Source organism: Acanthopagrus latus, chromosome 16 (assembly GCF_904848185.1).
Source record: "Acanthopagrus latus isolate v.2019 chromosome 16, fAcaLat1.1, whole genome shotgun sequence".
NCBI lineage: Eukaryota > Metazoa > Chordata > Actinopteri > Spariformes > Sparidae > Acanthopagrus > Acanthopagrus latus.
This window is the reverse complement of record NC_051054.1, coordinates 12,366,444-12,386,147: the sequence shown is the minus strand read 5'-3', so window position 1 is coordinate 12,386,147 and position 19,704 is coordinate 12,366,444. Positions and strand designations below refer to the sequence as shown.

General features: G+C 46.2%; 1 protein-coding gene and 1 long non-coding RNA gene across 5 annotated transcripts in view; one reads left to right on the top strand and one right to left on the bottom strand.

Moving 5' to 3' along the window:
* The first annotated feature begins 1,089 nt into the window (after positions 1–1,089).
* On the top strand, positions 1,090–19,084 carry LOC119005092. The gene is made up of 4 exons (XR_005070379.1): positions 1,090–1,152; positions 9,616–9,758; positions 10,226–10,308; positions 18,953–19,084. It is a non-coding gene; the product is annotated as an uncharacterized LOC119005092 (long non-coding RNA).
* Positions 1,130–19,704, bottom strand: part of kif26ab (kinesin family member 26Ab) — a 67,539-nt gene continuing 48,964 nt past the window's right edge. For all 4 annotated transcript variants that reach the window (XM_037072563.1, XM_037072564.1, XM_037072565.1 and 1 more), the window contains 12 exons: positions 16,967–17,150; positions 14,044–14,256; positions 13,039–13,132; positions 12,156–12,418; positions 11,066–11,249; positions 10,122–10,281; positions 9,611–9,773; positions 5,501–8,753; positions 4,703–4,896; positions 3,783–3,806; positions 3,326–3,476; positions 1,130–3,238 (listed from right to left, as the gene is read on the bottom strand). In XM_037072563.1, the coding sequence (XP_036928458.1) occupies positions 3,057–3,238; positions 3,326–3,476; positions 3,783–3,806; positions 4,703–4,896; positions 5,501–8,753; positions 9,611–9,773; positions 10,122–10,281; positions 11,066–11,249; positions 12,156–12,418; positions 13,039–13,132; positions 14,044–14,256; positions 16,967–17,150 (5,065 nt within the window). In that variant the 3' untranslated portion in view covers positions 1,130–3,056. The remainder of the gene's footprint in view (positions 3,239–3,325; positions 3,477–3,782; positions 3,807–4,702; positions 4,897–5,500; positions 8,754–9,610; positions 9,774–10,121; positions 10,282–11,065; positions 11,250–12,155; positions 12,419–13,038; positions 13,133–14,043; positions 14,257–16,966; positions 17,151–19,704) is intronic.

The window sequence follows — 19,704 nt, the reverse complement described above, 5'->3', positions numbered from 1 at the left end:
TACACATCCATCCATGAACTCTCTGCTGCCTTCCTGAACAATGGTGGTGAATGTTATATTGTTTTGGTGCTCCCATAGTAGTTAAGTATATTTACTCAAGTAAATTACTATGCCTAAATACAACTCAAATAATCTATGATCTACTAGTTTAGATTAAGATCAACTCTATTGACCCTTGAGGGGAAATTCACAAGCGACCCTGCAGACTAACTATAGAAAGTAGATAAACCACCTTTACCAGCTTCAACATTAATGCATCAATAATTGTAATCCAGTGATGTAATATTCGGAAATACGCTATTGTGCATAATGAGTACTTTAGCTTTTGATACATTTAGAGTATTCTGATCCTAATACTTTTGGACTTTTACTTGTAATGGAGTATTTCTACACTGTGGTATTGCTTCTTTTGCTTGTAAGTACTTTTTGCTTTTATATCATGCTATATCATGCTGCATACAGTGTACCTTTTACCCATCCACACAATACGCTGTGTTCAATCCTATCGACTTCCATTTACTTTGACATGCAGTATTTAGGGAAACACGGGGTCTGACATGTCAGTTTACTATGGTTGGTCTAATATTCAGTTCAGAGTCAGAGTCAGAAACATTGTGGCTGTGTAGTGTGACTTCTTTTTATTATTTTGTGCACCAAACAAATTGAAAATAATATTGTGAGATTGCTTTTTGTAATGCATGCAATGCCATATAGATTACTGTATCATGTTTTATATTCAACTAAACTCAATTAAACGTAATTGCTAAAAGAAAATTAAATTGTGTAAAAGTAAGAAAGCCACATCAATGTCAGTGTGTCATATACTGTATGTATTAATCAACATTTCATTTCTTACGTAGTTCAGGTTGTTTGGTAACTTTTCAGCTGGCTGACTGATGTGGAGCTTAGTGATTAATTGACCGTTTGGATTTCCCAGTAAGATGAGAGACTTACAAACAGCCACATACAACTGAAATAATCACAAGTTTTCCCTCTGATGTAGTCGTCTGATCTATCACACCTCGGCTACCTGCTGTTTCTTCTTTGTGATAGTGTGGAGACAAACAACCCTGTGAATGAATACAGAACCTGTGAGCTCATGAAAAACAATCAACTCTGGATCATCAGTAAGAAGAAACATTTTATTCACAGGTACTGTAAAAGTAAAACACAAGCTGCCGTATTATACATTTATACACAGGGTTTGAAAATCCTATACAAAAACAAAGATATTCGAAAATATGGGTTTTGATATGAAATATGACCTCACATATAATAATTTCTTGGAAAAAGGTCTCGGTTTGGTAATAGTTATTTAATTCATAAGCCTAAACCCACATTAGTGAAAACTGAAGTTATTGTAAAAAATTAGAATGGTAAAAATGGAGTAGAAATCATCCTTAAAAATGACTAAAAAATCTCATGCAGCATCTTGAGAGAGGGCCTGAGAGAGTACATCTTTGTAAAAGGAAAAGAAAGCAAAATCATATTTGTCATAGATATAGAAACAAACATACCAAAATACAACAAAGCCAGTTTGTTTTTCCCGTAACAATCATTTTCGCCAATCATCTTTCCCCTCTCTGTGTCAGCCGTCTGATTCATAACAAGCACATTCTGGCAGCTACAAAGAGCTGATATCATGATTGATTTTCCAAAACAATGTCACCATCACTTGCCTTTTTTATTCACTGCATCATTTCACAGAAAACCAACTATTCTTGAGTCTTTGTTTGAGACACTGGATCAACTTCGCTAATTTGTCTATTTGAAACAAAAAACAAAACAAAAAAAAAAGCAAACAGGGGACAAAAGAGGACAAACTGTGTTTCTGCCCTTAAGTTATTATTGAGGTGTTTTTTTACAGTAGTTGCAGTGAAACTATTGGAATGCATAGAGGCTTTCTAGCGCTTGAAAAATACTGTAAAAGAGGCGAGTGGGCCGGCGCTATCTCATCTGTGCCTCTTTGTTTTTACAGTGTATGGATAGATAGCACCCAGTCCAAGGCCATTTGGAGAGAAATTGGGCTCACTGATGAGCGCCGCTATCAGTGTAACCATTCATCATGCTATCCTCCTCGGCTTGTGTAGCGAGGGTCAACTCTCTCAGGGTTGCGCGACCACATACTGTACTGAGGCACCGGAGAGAATGGCTGAATCAAGAATAATCGCTCGCTATCCATCACAGTGGTCCTCTGATTGATATGTTTTGGCTTAATCTCTCATTTTCAGTGAGATAAACACGGGCAGGCGCAGCTTGAGAAAAAAGCCCTCCGTCCCCCAACACGACTGCTGCTCTACCTTAGTGCATCCACTGAGACCCATTTTGATCAAGGCAACTGGAGGGAAAGAAAAAAAAATAATTCACCCAAGCCCGCTAGCGCTCACAGGCCAGCTGGCAGGCGATGAGTGATGACAGCAAACGCAGTCCTTGATGAGATAACATAGTCCAGTTTGGAAATCTAGAAAAACTACAGAACCAGAGAGTTAACATAAGGCGCAAGAGGCTGAATGAACATGGATAAAATGCTGACTGAGGTTTCAAACAAGAGAAAAGGCAAAGTCTGGGAGCGCAATAACATTAGCTTATTGCTTTTTCTTTTTTCCTCTTTATTTTTTTTTCCCCTTAAAAAGGATATTTGTACACACCACATAATCATATAAATACACTATACAATGCAATATAAAATATTTTTTTCTTAAAAGCAATATGTTCAGGGTTTGCCTAGGTATGCTGAAGATACCTGCACCATATGAAAAATAATGACTCAAAACAAAAACAATAGAAAAGGCACTTCCAGGTGTTGTTCATTGACTCTTGAGTAAGTGATGGCCACCACCTTGCCCGGCAGGCAAAAGCATTTGTGCTCACATTTCATCTCTCTGCCGTAAAAACACGTCCTGGGCAACGAGGCACTGTAGATTTCCTCGGATTTCATGCAAAGATCCGCTCTCGTCCCGTCTCTGTCACTTGTTGCTCCTCGCCCCAGCGATACGTCTCGTCATTCCTTTGTTCTCTCACTTCCTCGTTTCTCCACGTCGACTTTCTTTTCGTCCTCAGACTTCCACTTCACGCCGTCCCTCCGGAGCACCTGGCGTTGGCATGCTGATGTCAAAGCAGGTCACCATCATGACGCGGGACTTGCATAGATTGACACAGAACTCCAGCTCCTCTGTGGCCTGTGCCAAGGCCTCTAGGTACTCTGGAGACTCTTTATCCAAATTCGGGTCCACATCAACTGTTGGAAAAGGGGAAATTAGTTTTTTGATCACACGATGGCTTTTCATATTAACTTACATTAAAAGAACATTAAGCAGCCACTTACACTCTCCTATCCACTTGCTGGGCTCCATCATCAGTCGGACCTTGGTGTCTTCTAGCTCCTCCAACAACACTTCATGCTTCGCCCTTAGTTCCTTTACTTGCTGTTGCCTTCTCTCCAGCATCTTCAGTTTACTGTTAAAATACTGCAGGCCCTAAGAGACAAAGAGAGAGATTATTCACTACAGAGATCTTCCCTAAAGTTGCTTTGGTAGATTAGTTGACTGCAGTACCAGAAAGTAAACTGGCTGAAAACTGATAAGTGGAATGTAAAGAAACTAAAGAAACCTAAAGCTAACATCTTACTTGTATGTCTTGTTTTATAACCCTGCCCCTATGCTTCCAATTTTGTGACGTGAAAAATTGTTCTCTCCATTGTCTACTGGATTATAATCATGTTTATGTAAAACAGCCTGTTCTGCTAATAATTAAACCTGAGTCATCGTGAAAAATGAGCTCACCTTGTCAACATCCTGGAATGGTTGCTGGAGAAATTAAGGGGGAAACAGATGGAACAAGTTAGCATGTGAAACAAGACAAAATATAGTTTCTCAATAAACACACGAACTGCAGACGCAAGCGACTGACAACTGAAAACATTTCAGCAGTAATTTCGAGATGTGGAGGATAAGTCGTGGGAAAGCTATTTTACTATTCAGACAGCGACTGCTGCGAGAGAGAGAGATCATTTTTTCCTAATTGAAAGTAAATCAAACCACCATCTCGCTGATTTAATATCTTCTCTTAACAAATCCCTGTCTGGCTGCGCTGAACTTAAGGGAGCAGTTAATGATCCACAGAAGAAGAGTCAGCTATAAAAAGCCATCAGGCAGCCGGCGATGAGTGCTAGCGGTGAGCTGATTTGGGCTTGTGTTAGGCACCCTCGCATTCATCACACATTCCCTGACCAATCTTCTCATACCATCTTTTTCATTTTCACCTCTGCACATCACCAACAGCGTCTTCAGCTGCGAGGCTGAGCCATCGCTCATATCCAAACCAATTAACCCTCGTCAGTAATTGCCTCCCGAACTCTTGACATTCCCAAGGCTCACTGCCAAAATACCAAGCTCTGGGAATCTGGACGTAGACACTTAAACTCCGGGATTTGCCACTGAGCTGACTAAAGGTCAGACGTCTGAGACACATTATTCCTGTCTTGTTCTTTAAAAAGAAACTGGGAAAAGTTGAGAGAAGACATTCCCACAAGTCGGTGTGGAACATCTTGAGTGTTTAATGCAATAATGTCACACATGCACAATATTGCTCAGGCTTAGCAAGTGGGATTCACAGGACCTTGACCCAGACGTCACATTATCTCCAACAAGTTCAACAAGATGAACTACCACGTAGGACAAGATGGGAGTGACCCTCTGCTCACCTCTGCGCTTTCCTCCTGACGTCGCCTCTGGAGCCGTTCCACATCGTCGATCTCGTACACCTTGATCTCAAAAGGCTCCTTCAGTGGTCCTGACATTGGAGGCAAGTCCACCCACTGGCCTGCTGCGCTCGCCTTCTTCCCCAGGGAAGAAGTGTCTGGCAGGGGAGCGGGGATAAGCCGTCTTCTCTGGAAGCCTACAAAACCCAGGCACTCGTTACATTTGTGGTACAGACAACGGTGGTATCTGCTGGAATCTGCGAGTACATATGTATGAGTTTCATTCTGAGATATAAAGGGATGCAAGGCTTTATACAGGTTGGCAGAGGTGTGCTGATTGCATATTTATAAGTGTTGCATGAGTCACTATTTTGTATATACGCAACCTGAATAAACTCGGCGTGCTGTTTAAATGCACATGTATTCAAATGGTTGCTTATATAGGGCTGCAAAAAACCTGATCCAGGTCACTGCTGCTCATGTTCAATTCATCTTATTTGATCGCACTGTTCGAAGTCATCTTGTCTGGGACATTCATTATTATTTTCCCATATACAGTATGTATGAATAATGTATGCTGCTGATTCAAGAGGAACGAAAATCCAATGAAATACCAATTTGTGGATGTAATAAGAATGGATTCATAAAGTAAGAGGCTATGTGGCTAATTTCCTCGGAGAGGGTATTCATATATGGATGCTATTCCATCTCACACACACTTATTTCCTTGTGATATTTGTGAATATCGCCTCTACCCACATAGGAACTTGTAAAACCCAAACACCCAAAGTAGTTTCTCACCATTTGCTCTCTTTTTGGGATACTTGGAGCTTCTCGTTCTGCCCGAGGACGACATGCCGCTCTCGCTCATGGAGTCGTGGGCAGAGGAAGCGCTGCCTGTGGCCTCGCTGTCACGGATCATGCTCTCATATCCACTGCTGCCACCACTGTGGTAGAACAGAGCCGTGCGTCCCATAGCTGGAGGCAGCTCCCCACTCAACACACTACTGTTGTCACTGCCGTGGCCACTGCTGTAGCGTTGAGGCCGTCTGGGTGCTGTAATTTTGCTGTATGGAGAGGGCAGCATGGCCATGGGGGATTTGTCATCACTCACATTCACCCCGCTGTCATTCCCACTGTCTGAATCTCCTGAACCCCTCATGTGTTTGCCTGATATGTTGCCTGTTGCCAGTTCACTCACACGGCTGTTTGCAGCCCTCATGGCCTGCTTTGTGCCCATAATCGTTCGTGGAGGCTTACTGCTGACAGCGGTGGTGGTTCGAGGAGCTGGCGTCCGCCCTGATGGAGGAAGGTTGGCATTGGTATTCCTGGTAACGGGAGCGGCCAAAGATTTGGTGGAGGAGCTCAGGCCCTTGGAGCTGTTGGCCGAAAGCGACCGTGCCTTACTAGCATTGACTGCCCCTAATGCTCTGGGATTCACAGATGCTTTTACCTGACCAGGTTTGTTAAGAGTTCCTCCACTTGGGGATGATGGGCAGGTAGCTATAGGAGAGCTGGATGAATTAGGAATACCAAATCTTGGAATGGATTTGCTGGATTTGCCACTGCTGCTGCCCAGACTTGCTCCACTGTTCTCCCTACTGAGTGTAGCTCTGGAACCCGATAAGGACAGGCTTTCACACCTTTCCAAGGACATTTGACTGCCGTAATGCTGCCCAACCTCACCTCTGGCCCCTCTGCCCTTCAAGCTGGAGGTAACTTTGGCTGTGTTGAGGCTGGAGGTTTTGAAACTGATAGAGTCTCCTCTGTGACGTACCTCAAGCTCATCCTCTGATACAGCTGCCCTTGCTCCAGAGGTCCTTCCTGCCTCCCCATATGCTGACTTTAAGGCACTTTGGGGCAGCAGGGTCTTAGTCTTATGGTCAAGACTGGACTTTCTCACCGGAGGTGGTGGAGGAGAGGTGCAGCCAGGTCTGGGGAGATTGCTCGCTTTCTGTGAGTTAGCCTTGTTGTTCTTACCCAAAGAGGAGAATTTAAGGTTTGTGGTTGATGCAATAATATCTTGGGCTGCCTTGTAGTCTGTGGTGGAGTGGATGACCGGCACTGTTCCAAGGGTGGTGGCACCTCGTCTCAGCTGAGGCATTTTGCTGGGCGGATTCTTAATGGCTGACTTCTCACAGCCATCAACCACCCTCTGGGATGAGGTAGACCCCTGCACCTTAGGAGGGCGAGGTACACTGTTGCTGTTGTTGGATGTTTTGCCAGAGGGGATACCAGTGGGGGGGTGTCTGAGAAATTTGCTGGTGCTGCTGGAGTCAGAAAACTGAGGTTCTGAGTGGTTGTCGTTGCGCTGCCAAGGATCCTCCTGCTTCGCCTCTTGCCTTGGTGGCTCTCTACTGCTGCTGCTGCTACTGCTGCTACTATGTGAGATGGATGAGGTAGGTTTGATCTTCCTGGGAAGACTGGAGTGGACTATGGAGGGGCCATGTGGAAGTTGGGAGGAGCTAAGTGAGTGAGCTTTAGTTATTTTGGATGTGAATCTGAGGGAGCCTTTGGCTGATTCTGGAGACGGGGGGCACTTTGTCAAAGATAGTTTGCTTGAGGCGGCACTGTCACTGTCTAGTTCAGAAAAACTAAATCCGCTGTCATTTAAGGAGTTCTTGGCATCTCTTGGAGAAGACACACAGTGGAACATATCCAGGGAATCGAAGTAAAAGGTGGCCTCTGGTCCCATATGTTTGGCCTGAGGGAGGAAGACGTCCGTAGAATGAGCCCCTTCACTCTCCAAGGTGCAGACACTGACCTCACTCAGCCAAGAGCTGATAGATGAACCCCTGCTGTCTATACACTCCATTGCTCCCTCCTGGAGAGGTGCTACCACCGCAACGTTCACCTCTGATCCTCCGACAGCTGACGTGTAGGCATCAAACTCGTCATTAATGCTGCTGATGATGCTGACAGGTCGCGAACCAGAGGCCAGCGCCTGAAGGGAGCAGTCACTGTTAAAGCTGATAATGCTGGATGGCCGACCTTTGTCAACAAGACTGCCTATAGACAGCTCCTCCACCACAGTGAACACCAGCTCATCCTCCCCATTCAGCTCCACAGGCTGCTGCAAGGTGACAGTGGCTCTCAGGATGTCCCGATCCAGACATCTTTCTCTTAAGGTAGAGCGCACCTGGCACACCTCCACTGGCGCTCTGAGCACAGGGGAATTGTAAGGATCCCTCTTTTTCATCGCTTGGTGGCTCATCCCTACAGGAGGCATTCTGGTGCTGGACCTTTCCTCATGGTCTGTGTTTTCCTTGCAGGAGTCTCTCTGTTGAGAAGGAGGTGGGGCTGGTTTCGGCAAAGCTTTCTTGTTGAAGTAGACCTTCTCCCTCACCACAGGCTCAGAATTAGGTTTGTTGGTGCTAACTTTGCTCTCAGAAACCAAGGCTTTCTCACCATCAGCGCTGGTCCTGCATACATTTTGAACACTTTCTGATATTGGTGCAGGTATGCATTGCGCCTTGGCACTGTCCAGTTTAGATTTTGTGGTGGGACTGCCAGATGGTTGTGTGGCAACTGATTTAGGAGATTGTTTGGGTGACACACCCTCTTGGGTGTGAGAAGTATTTGCTACAGTCTTTGGTGAAACCGAGCCTTGGCTCTCCTTGGATATCTCAGTCTTAGGGCTAGCAGGATTCCGCTTGCCCTCCCCAACAAAGGCAGTGGGTTCTTCACTGCCATCAATACACTCAAGCCTCTCCTGCAGCTCAGCAAATGTGTTGCATTTAAAGAACTGGTCTCTGTCCAGTGGGCCCTCTCTTGCAGGCTTCTTCCTGTTGAGGGAGGGGATGATTGGAACAAAGGCAGGCGGGCCTTCATTATCACTGAGCTCTCTGTCCGAGATCGCAGTTCCCCCAGGGCCCACATAAATGACAGTATCACAAGACTGTTCACTGCTGGAGGAGTAGTCTGGGTCACTGAGCACTGCAGGCAGGTCTGGGTCCAGGGCTACGGTCCGAGGGTGGAAGGGCCTGAGGTGAGGCGGCCGGCGGATCCTCCCCTCCTCACAGGAACTTTCCCCTCCAGATGAACTGGATGCATACTGCGAAACAGAGTTAAAGCGAAAGCAAAGTTATTCTTTGGGTTTTGAAAATGATCTCATAAATGCAATTCTATCTTCTGAAAACATTAATGTACCAATCTTGTCTTTGTACACATCCATTTCCTCCTAAGATTAATTTCTTGACAATTTCATGTGGAAATCAATCGTGGGGCAAGTATTAATTCCTGTGAAACTGCCAGTCAATATTTCTACAGGTTAAAAGTGCACGTCAATAGACACACTGAAATTAATGTCAATAATACAAATTGCTGTATGTGGACTGCATTGTAATCATGCCTGGGACCAACGGTGATTAAATACATGCTGTCATACCACCTAATTATGTGGAGCATATATTTCCCTAATCCGGGGAGCATTACACACTTCCTCGGGCAGTGGTATTGATTACATGATTAGGTGTTAAAGAGAAGAGAAAAACTAGTTGTGAGTTACTGCACTAATAGTCTTCCATTTAGAGATGCATTCACACATTAATTTTCCTAATAGCTCTAAAGTTACAGCGGGAAGACAAATGTAAGGACTTAACACCACGGTTTGAAATACGACGCATGAAATCTAAGTTTCACATGCACATTAGAAATGTAATTGCGTTGATAGGAACACATGAAATTATGTTAAATAACATTTACCCTGCATGTATCATTTCTAAACAATGGAGATTAAATGCAGCACAGTTCATGCAAGAATCATTATTCAGAAGCACAATTATTCAAGCTGCTAAATATGCATATGTCGTTCCATTTAAAATTGTGCCATTACTGGTGGCTCTGGATTGTCCTCCATTACTTGTTTATGAGTTTATTACTGCATATGTTTCAGCAGATTTATCACTGCACCTTAGATTTCTTCTTCCTCATGCGGTGGATGCGGGATGCCAGCTGGATCGTCGTGAGTGAGTCAGCGTAGTTGGCGGGGGAATCGGAGATGTGGGCGATCATGGTGGTTCTGCAATTGATGTTGCCAAGGGACTCCCTCAACAACATGGTCAGTTTGCTGTCCCTACAGGGTGAATTTACATTATTAGTAAACAGCATAGTGATGTTTCGATATGGCAAAAGCTGACATGATTCCATGGGGGGGGGCATTTTGGATTCTCTGAACTGAAGAGTACCCCAAAATGACGAGTCATTAGTCTCATTATTCAGTCATTACCTGAGTAACTATAATGTCATCTTGAGCAACAGTGAAAGCTTTTATATGAGGCTAACTCAACAAACTAAACAGTCACACAGCAAACCTGAAAGACCGACAACACATGCAGCAACTTGCATGAAACAATTACTTATAGATACAACTTAACGGAAGCCAAAAGACAGTCAAATCAAAACTAATGAAGGGGTATCTTACCTGTAAGGTACATGTTTTGCTCCATTTGCCAAAGCCATGATGACATTTCCCAGTGCGTTAAGAGAAAGACACAAGCCTCCCCCTCCGTCTCTGCTCTTACTTAGGACCTTCTCACAGCTCCCCAGGTCGATGAGGTGCAGCCTGCTCCGTCCGCCTGACACTGTGCCAAGGACAGAAGCAGAACCAGGTGAGCTCAGAACAGACACTCCCTCTCTGAAGTCACTTCCTCACGCATAGCGCCGTGATGACAGGAGGGGCCCAAAGTTCAGCCAAGACCAGACGGTGGACTGTCGGAGCTGTCTGATTTATTTATGAGTAAGATTCCCACGCTGAAGTGATTCAAACTGTAGCCAGACCAGTGAACACCCAACAGATGTGTAACTCCTGGTAACTAGGAGGCCTTGCTGGTTAGACGCATAAAAAAACAAAAGTGGAACACGTACACGGTCCCCTTCTGATGATTTAAAATACATTGAGTGGGAATAGGCTGTCATTATAAAAATCACAGGGCTTCACGTTGTTATGTGGGTGATGTAATTGCACAAACAAGCAACAAAACACTAAACTCCTGTCAGAGAGGCTTCAAATCATTTGCTCTTGGCCAAAGTGTAACATGAATGCTAACAGATTTCTGCTTTACAGAGGCTACAACCAACTCATTCATAAACATTGCCAGTAAGAGCCTTGTCTGATGTTCTATTCATACTGTTTTTCTGCCATCTAGCTCGCAACAATTCCACCTTTTGATTATTCAGTGTGAAACAGAAGTCACCTTTCGATGGCTATAATCAGTAGGGGAAATGTTGTGCTCATGTTTCACACATGTAAGATGATGTGTACAAGTGTGAAATTGAAAAAAAAAAAAAAAGACCATTAGCAGTCATTAGTTTATTGCACAAATGTGAGGTGGCAAAGTGTAGATAAGGTAATCTGATGGTACTGACTTCCTCCCTTGCCGCTCTTCTCCATGCGGTACTGGTAAATGTGCAGCGTGAACAACATGTGGGAGTTGCGTCGATCCTCCTCATCTGCACTGGGCCTGCTGGTGCTGCGTGCAGCGATGGCGGCATCCAGGAAGAAGGCGGCTTTATCCGCCGTCGGGGCACGTAGCTCACTCTGATTCTGGAGCTGCGTTGGGGGGGAGGAGGAGACAGAGAGCTGGGTTAGGGTGAGCAAAGGAGACCACATAGGGCTTGAGAAAGAGGACAGATGTGAAAAGGATACCGGGGAAGAGAGGATAGAGAAGAGAGAGGGGAGCCAGTTAATTGGACCCCGGCACGCATTTCTTGCCCATTAGATTGGGTCTCGGGGGCAATTAAAACAGCAGATATGCACACAGAGGGAGGAGGATTAGGAGAGGTAATGGCGGAGCAGGAGGCAGGGGCACTTCCCTCACAGTGGATGTGATGATGGTGGTGATACAGAAAGAGAGGAGGGGAAAGGAGGGAAGGTAGAAGAGAGAGAAGGCGAGGGGGGGAGCATCATGAAGAGAGCCCACGTGTGGCTGCTGAGAGGAAAAGCAGGAAGGAGCTTCACAGAAGTGCTCAGCCTTTGAAGTCGGGGTCCATACAGATCCCCAAAAAACAACATCTGACAGCAACACCTGTGAGTGCCTTCAAACCTACAGTCTCCCACCATCCCCCCAACAGCACTTCCATTGTGCTGGAGAGGGCCAGTGCTAACACACAGGTAATAGATGCTGATGGATGCTGACAAGGGAGTCAATACAAAGGTAAGAAGAAAGCCATCAATACCACAGATGGGTTTGGTGGTAATATAAAGCGAGGATTTCAGAAGCGGGTGAGATAGAGCGAGGCTGACGAGGAAATTCCTGGGAGATGAAATAAAATACGCACACACACACACACACAAATGGGCACTCAAAAGAAAGAAGTCAAACATCTTTGGGAGAGGAAGAGGAAGATCATAGCAAGAAAGAAATCAATACTCAGACAGACTAATACTCCATAACCCGCAGAGAGAATGAAAAAGGATCAGCGAACAAAGACAGAGGAGAGATGGAGCGCTTCTCACCTGAGTGCCACAGATGGGATCCTCCCTCAGGTGGATGCCCGGGGACTGGCCGTCCTGCAGGCTGCCTGTTGACACCTCGGACAGAAGGTCCTTCAGCTCCTCGTCCTTCCCGAAGATTTCCACTGCGGATACTCGGACGGAGAAGCGCGTGCCCGTCTTCTCCTTGCGCTCATTGATGAGCTTGAAGAGCCAGGAAATGGCACAGGGCACGATGCCTAGGCTCTGAGTGGTGCTGTCTTTGCCAATCATGGTGTATGTCTTGCCTGGGGATGTGTGAAAGAGAGAGGGGGGATTGGAAATGGAAATATTGCCTTGTGTCTGGAAACCAGCTGCACTCACTATATGTTCACACTAAAATTACTTCTTTCATTAAGCTGTCTGGAATGGGCAGGAAGTTGACCAAGGAATAGACCCTGACAGTGGATATTTTCTGAGGGTTATTGTGTTTAACAGCTGCTGATGAATAAAAAATTAATAATGGTTGATGTGGGGCTGTGGAGGTGGTATCCAGTACATGCAAAATAAAAAAAAGTGCTAATCCAAGAACCCATTCCAGAAGCAGTAATTCTGCTGAGAATTATAGGTAGTGGAAACAGCAGCATGAGGAGAGTGAGCCCTTCAGCCTAAGAGCACTGGGCAGGCCAATTACTAAGATTTTAATTACAGACTGAGCCCTGAAGCCTGGATGCAGCATTTTACCCCCACACCCCCACCCGCCCAAGACTCACTACCCATTCCTTCTCTCCAATCTCCAATTCCTTGACTCACCCCAGTGCACCGCTAAGTCAATTGTGGACATCAAGTGTGGCTAACAAAGAGCAACGAGAGTTTTCTTTGGCTAACAAAGGCTCCCGTCTAATCTCTCGCCAGTGGAGGAGCTTACCGAGCTTGACTTGGCCGAAGCAGAAGATGCAGCCGTCTGCGCCGTTCACCACGGACTGGATGACCTCGGCTACTGTCCCTGAGCACACCTCAGCCTGTGAAAAAAAAGACAGAACAATGAATCCAAAAATGAAACCACATAAACCGGTTATTTGGTTTTGCTCACACCAAATCCCATTAATAGTTTCAGTATTTTTCATCACTCAGGAAGCGCGTGCATTTGTGTGTGTTTGTGTGCGCTGCAACACGCGGATTATTTTTTGCAATCTGTTTCAGTATGGGTCCTCTGGGGCGAGGCTTCTGCAGCAGAGGCCCCTTCCCCATACATCACACAGCAAACAAGGCCTCTAACAGCAGAACAGCTTGCTGTTAGCCACCAGCAGTGCCATCCCAGCGGCACAATCTAGCAGCTTGGCCTCGGCTCTGCAGCAGCAACATTTAGTCGGCGGCTTACTTAGGGAAATACTTGCTCCAAGTAGGTGGTGTGATAGTGGAGCTGAAGCTGTCACCCGTCTTACACCGGTGATGACAATCTCCTCTGATCTCGTGGCTATTTAGAGTTTACTGGGGAGATGTGGATACATGGATACAACCATTCCATTAAAAGGCAACGGTGTTTGTTTTAGTCCGTCAAGAGAGCAAAACTGGTCGACTCCCATGTTGCCAAATAGTAAACATGTACATGACCCTTTGCCTTTGATCTCAGTGGGTATGCCTGCTGTAGGCTGCAGGGGTCTGAGGTCATATATAGCTGTCCAATGAAAGGAGAGGTTAGATATAACTGGTATGGATTCAAATCATTCCCCGGAGGGCTTAAAAGGCCCAGCTGTTCGGCCCACACTGGTAAGAACAACCTCTGACCCAAGACAGGCATTTTTCCTCTAAGCCCCTGACCACACCCTGCCACCATAAAGACATCCCCTTGCCCTTGAGAGGCTGAATTCCCACACGACACCTTAAAAAAAACCACACACACATATAGCACACATGTTCTGCTGGCGCTTACTTGTGAGGCATCCTGGGTAAAAACAGCATCGAAGGCGAATATCTTTGGGACGGCCACGGTGGCAGATCGCCTGTGTCCTGAACCGGAGTGCGGGCTGGAGGCGGGGTCGTAGAGGGTGAGCTGCTTCTTCCTGCTGTCCACTTTCAGGAATGACTGAGACTCGGAGGAGTCTGCAGCCTCCAGAGATGGACAGATACGCATCATCACCTTCACCTAAAGCACAGAGCGAAGAGGAGAAAAAAAAAAAAAAATGATTAGAGAGTGAGAAAACATGAAAAATGGAGAGGTGGGCTCAGCAGAGGGGTGTAGGAATGCATTTTATGGTCTAAGCTTAACATCCTTGACTTCCAGAGGACAGAGCGGAAATGTGTGGTGGGCATGTTCATGAACGTTGAAGGCTGCCATGGAAACACTCAGTCTCACATTGACCGGCGAGCCCGATGGGTCAGCACATCGCCTTTAATGGTTTCAGCAAAAGGCAACAAGGTGCGTAAATGGCAGACCTTAATGCGGGTGAAGCGCCACGCTGGGCGTGGTGGATTATCCCTCGAGCCGGGTTGTTTTTCTGGACCAGGAGCAGCTCACCAGCATGGGAGTGCAGGAGCATATGGCCCCCCTCTTATCCCACCCACTCACTCACTCTTCCCTCCTTCCCCTCCCTCTCCCCCTCTGCAGCCTGGAAAATGGCGGCTCCGCATTAAGAAAGCTGGATGGAAACACAGCCTGTTGCATTCTGGGGCTCAACGTGCGTAAAGCGAGCTTACAGTCTTAGCACATTCCGCAGGTCGAGGTACAGTTCATCACACCCGCAGTGCTAAAAAGGATGACGGCTCATATCTAAGGGTGTTGATTTGGTGCTGCTCTGACAAGCCCGCTCATGTCTAATGTTATTGCTGTGGTTACAGCGGTGAAGTCATCCTGCCGGTTGCGTGGAGTGGCACCTCTTACTAATAATACCAAGTAACTTTCACCGATTACTTGTAATAATGAGTCAAAGGCAAAAGAAGTGTAACATCTTTAACATCTGCAGTGGAAGATTTATTAAAAAAACATTGACATTTTGGTCAAAAAGACCTTTCTCAATACATTTCCTCACGCATGTCTGGTTGCACGCCCATATTACAATCACCTTCATCTGACTTGCTGACAACTCTACTGTCTTACAATCTGATGGCCTGAAATACACCTAAACTGTATCTCCAAAGGCACTGCGCGGCAATATATCTGTGACTGACAGGAGACGCAAACGGCTCTTGGGATATGTATAGCAGTCTTTGGGCTCCCTGTCAACTCCCTGAGTGTTTAGTGTTACACCTTGCATAATATCAACTGAACAGTTTCCATATCCTGCAGTGTATGTGATAGGGAATTCAATCCCGAGCCGTTTCAAAGCTCCTTGAGAGAGTACCTATGATGCCTCTTGGGCATTGAAATAAAGACCCTCAAATATAGCTAACTGCCTTTCCTTTTTGAGAGAAGACTCTTTTGCTCAGCCTGGGACTCTCCACCCTCTCTACAGCTACACAAAAGGCCCATTCTTACCCGCACTAGTGTATAAATATTGCCACAGATCCTGGCACCAGCCCTGTGGAACTATGTCAATGGAAATCCCTTTCTTTCAGTGAGTGAATCCATCTTGGACTCCACAGGCCAAGTGCAAGCTCTCTTTATACTCCACAGGGGGCTGTTATCGTGACTGACATGTGCATATGTTGAGTAAATTACATTTGCTATGACATTTAAACCGGGCTTCCATATACGACGGCTGAGTCTACCAGACAGAGGCTAGCAGGCGGGCTAATGTCTCAGTTTTATTTATGTTGGCGGAGATCAGATACTCGAGGCTACAAGAGGATTGGCTACACTATTTTCACACCTCAGACTGTGTGCTAATGGCCCCTGTTTCCCTGTCCCTTGATCCCCCCCCGAAATCCATTAGTGTGGCTTGGCATTCCTCCATCAACTCAACTGTCTGTGCCTGGAAGACCTGCGTCTGGGTCAAAAGTGGAAAAGTGGAAGTGACCCACATACGGCTGATGGAAACAAGACATTCACCCAAGTCGAGGTGGGTTGAATTAATATGAAACAGATGCAGGCAAAGCTAAGGCTGTGTATGCTACTAAGAAATGTTATTGCAACTGTGATTCAACAGGCAAAAGACCGACAGGGACAAAGCCACAGAAAGCACATTGATGTGTCTGCTTTAAAATAACAGAACCTGAGAATCTGGCCAGGAGGAGCATCATAAATCCTGATCTCCCTTTAAATCCAGCCCCTTAAGCTGCACAGATGTGCAATACACCTCAGGTGTGGGCTTGAGGAGGCTTGTTAATAACACAGTTTTTTTATGAAGTCCGCGTGTCAATGGGAGATTTATAATATATGGCAGAATCTCTACCCGTCTGGATACCTGGCAACAGAAGCGAGCACTTCCTATCCAGGTGGGATCTAATCTTGTTAGGGGACTTCTTCTCCTGCTTTATAAATACAGGACGCCAGCTCAGACAAACAATACCCAATAAACCACAAAGGAAGAGCGACGTGTTTATACAGCTTTGTTTAATGACCATCCTATTGCTGCCAGCCCTGACTTTCATCATCGCTCAGCGTACCTAAAATGGAATCACACATCCTGCAGCTAGCGTGACCGCAGATTTGTGAATTATAGCTTTCGCTCTCTTTTCTGTATTCAGGCAGAGGAATGCTGGTTTCACAAACTGACTGAATTCATGACATTCCACGAGGCTTATCGGAATACATCTGCATGCACTGGACCAGACGGCACGCTGCCCGCGGACCAGTGTGTCGCCACCCTGCATTCCCCCCCTGCAAATGGGGCTCTGTGTGCATCTGTGGTTGTGTAGGGGTGAGAGCATAGTCTGTGTGCGTTATTGAGTCTTTGTGTATGTTGGTGTGCTCTCACCTTTCCCATCCCCGGGTTCTCTTTCACTTTGGACACGGCTCGGAGCAGGCATGGTGGGGCGGGGGGCGGCGAGACCTGCAGGATGCCGCTGAAGTTGGTGGGGTAAATGGAGGGCTCCTGCGGGTGGAGGAGCGAGGGCTGGTGCTTCTTCCGCTTGGAGGACAGATTCAGCTTCTGAGCTGCCCTGGAATTTAAAAAAAAAAAAAGAAGAAGACCTTTAGATTCAAGCTAAACTTAGAGAACCAGCTATCCATAAAGTCCATAGTATACATGAGCAAATCATTGCAGCTTGGGCAATGTTTTCTTGCAGCATGGTAGCCAACCAAGACCTTATTGATTTTAAATGTCTAGCGTGACATTTTTTTATAGATGTGCTGCAAAGCCTTTTAGAAATCCCACTGTAGCATAAAGGTCAACTAGCTGCTTTTAGTTTTTCAAAGTAAAAAAAAAAAATTCAGCAGGAGAGCAACACTATGAACATTTACCACTCAAAGAGCAAAACACCTCAACTACAATTTTTTTCACCAGAAACTACAAAGTCCATAAGATAAATGATCACCAGAAACATGGCTCCTCGTCTGTCAGGGACCAAACATAGGTTGTCACAGCAGGAAGGCACAGTAAATACATGCATTTATCTTGATCAAACACAAAACAACTGTCACAGACATGACGCGTTAGGACTGCTCACACACTGCCCTCTGGGATTGTCGTGTCTATCTCTGTTACTTAAGCTAAGCGATTATGACTGAGTATGTTCACCTGTCATTTAAGTCAAAGTGGAGAGGGTACTATATGTTGGGATCATTTACATCGGACAAGCTGGCCAGCACTCGATCTAGATAGCCCGAGCAGTTCTGCTGTGCTGGCACCAAACGGAACCCTCTGCTGTAACCGAATCCAGCCTTTTTGACAGTCCTCTAATTAAAATCCACTGTCATCCCGGCCTCTTGTCTCCCAGACTCGGTGCTAAGCAGACATAGATTGGTCACAGGGCCAGCAGAGTGAGGCACGTGCACCCCTATCTGTCTAAAATTCCTGCAACTCAAAGGACGGCAGCAATATCTCTGCACAGCCTGCGGGGAATCTGGCCAGACTTTGAGTGGTTCCAGGTACGGCATCGCTTTGGATCAGCTAACACCGCACCTCAGCTGGAAATTCAAGGTCAGGGAGGAAAGTAATACTCCGAGGAAATTTAAATGGTTTTCACTCAAGCAGTCGGATTTCAGAGAAACGCGGGGCAGACAAAGAGACGGTTGTCAACATGAGGGAAAGAGTGGCACAGAGAATGAAAAGAGAATTGGAGAGAGAGATTAAAAGATGAGAAATCTGCAGAGCAGGGGATTTTTAGAGGTAGGGGAAGCAGAGCATGGGAAAAAGAGGAGGAAGGAGAGAGCAGAAAGGAGCAGCTTCATGTGTGTCCTGGTGAGCAGCAGTTCCCTAATAGGCCAGCCTGAGCTCATTAGTCCAGCTCTGGACTCCTCCGGACAAGACTGGGTGGGCTACTGCCAAAAACACGAACCCCCCCTCCCCTTCCGTCCCTCCCCACACGTCCTGGAGTGACAACTGGCCGCCCCCACCTCTCCTCCTCAACACACCCCTCTCCACTGTACGCCCCCTGCAGCGACAGCCCAAGAGCACAATCAGGGAACACACTGCCGGCTGATGGAATAATTATTGCATCCAAGTAGGCTACAGGAGAAGGCTCTCCCCGGGGAGCTGCCTATGTGATAGCATGCGAGACGGATCGCGTGACAGGAAAAAAAAAAAAAAAATGAGATGGTATAGATGAATGTGAGATGGAGGGAAAGAAAAGGGGAAAACTACACCGGAGTACACGTGGCTGTGTGTGCAACTACGTGTGTGTGTATGTGTGTGTGTGCGCACGCATTTATGAGAGGCATCTGCAGCACATTCATTCAAGATAAATGTACACTGCTTCTCGCTCCCTCTCTCTCACCTCATTCTGTCTCTTTTCTCTTTCAGAAAAGAGATGAATCAAGCATCAGGAGTCACCATGAAGGAAAATAAATTTAAAAAAAAGCCACTATACTGATTTATAATTGTCTTGACCAGTGAGGAGTGCTCGCAACCTAAAGCTGTAACCTTGAGGTTTTAATTCACGCTGCACAATGACAACCGGTGCACATGTGCTCTTCAGTGGGAGGTGAGAAAAAGGGCCGATATTGCTGCTTTTTCAGCACAGTCGCACGAACACAGGGGAATTAATTGCTTGTCACTTTCTCCCCCTCCCTCCCTCCCACCCTCCCTCCTTCTCTGTTCCTCTCTCCGCCTTGCCCAACTACATGATCAGTGAATGGGAAATAGGCGGCGAGGAGAGGCTCGGATTTCTACGCCAACAACAGCTCGTCCACCTGTTCACTCCCGGTCTCCGTGCTAATGAAGCCGTTTCCCTGCACAACTTGTTCTACACGCTCAAACTGAAGCAGGAGCTCCGACTTCAAAGTCTGCCTTAAGTTTGTACAAAACGCTCTGTCACACAAACTGAAACCGAACGTTCGCTTCAACATGCAGCGGTGAGAGAAAAAAAAACGCAGCCGTGGTGTACTTACAGCTCTTTCCAATCCATTATCTAGTTTGTGCTTATAGTCAAAAAACAGACAAATGACAGAGTTCAACTTTGGGGTCCATGTCCGTGATGCCACTGTTCTCCATTACTCGCACATTTGATACGCTGGCACAGTCGCAGGGAAACAGAGCGAGGCGGGGTCGCTCGC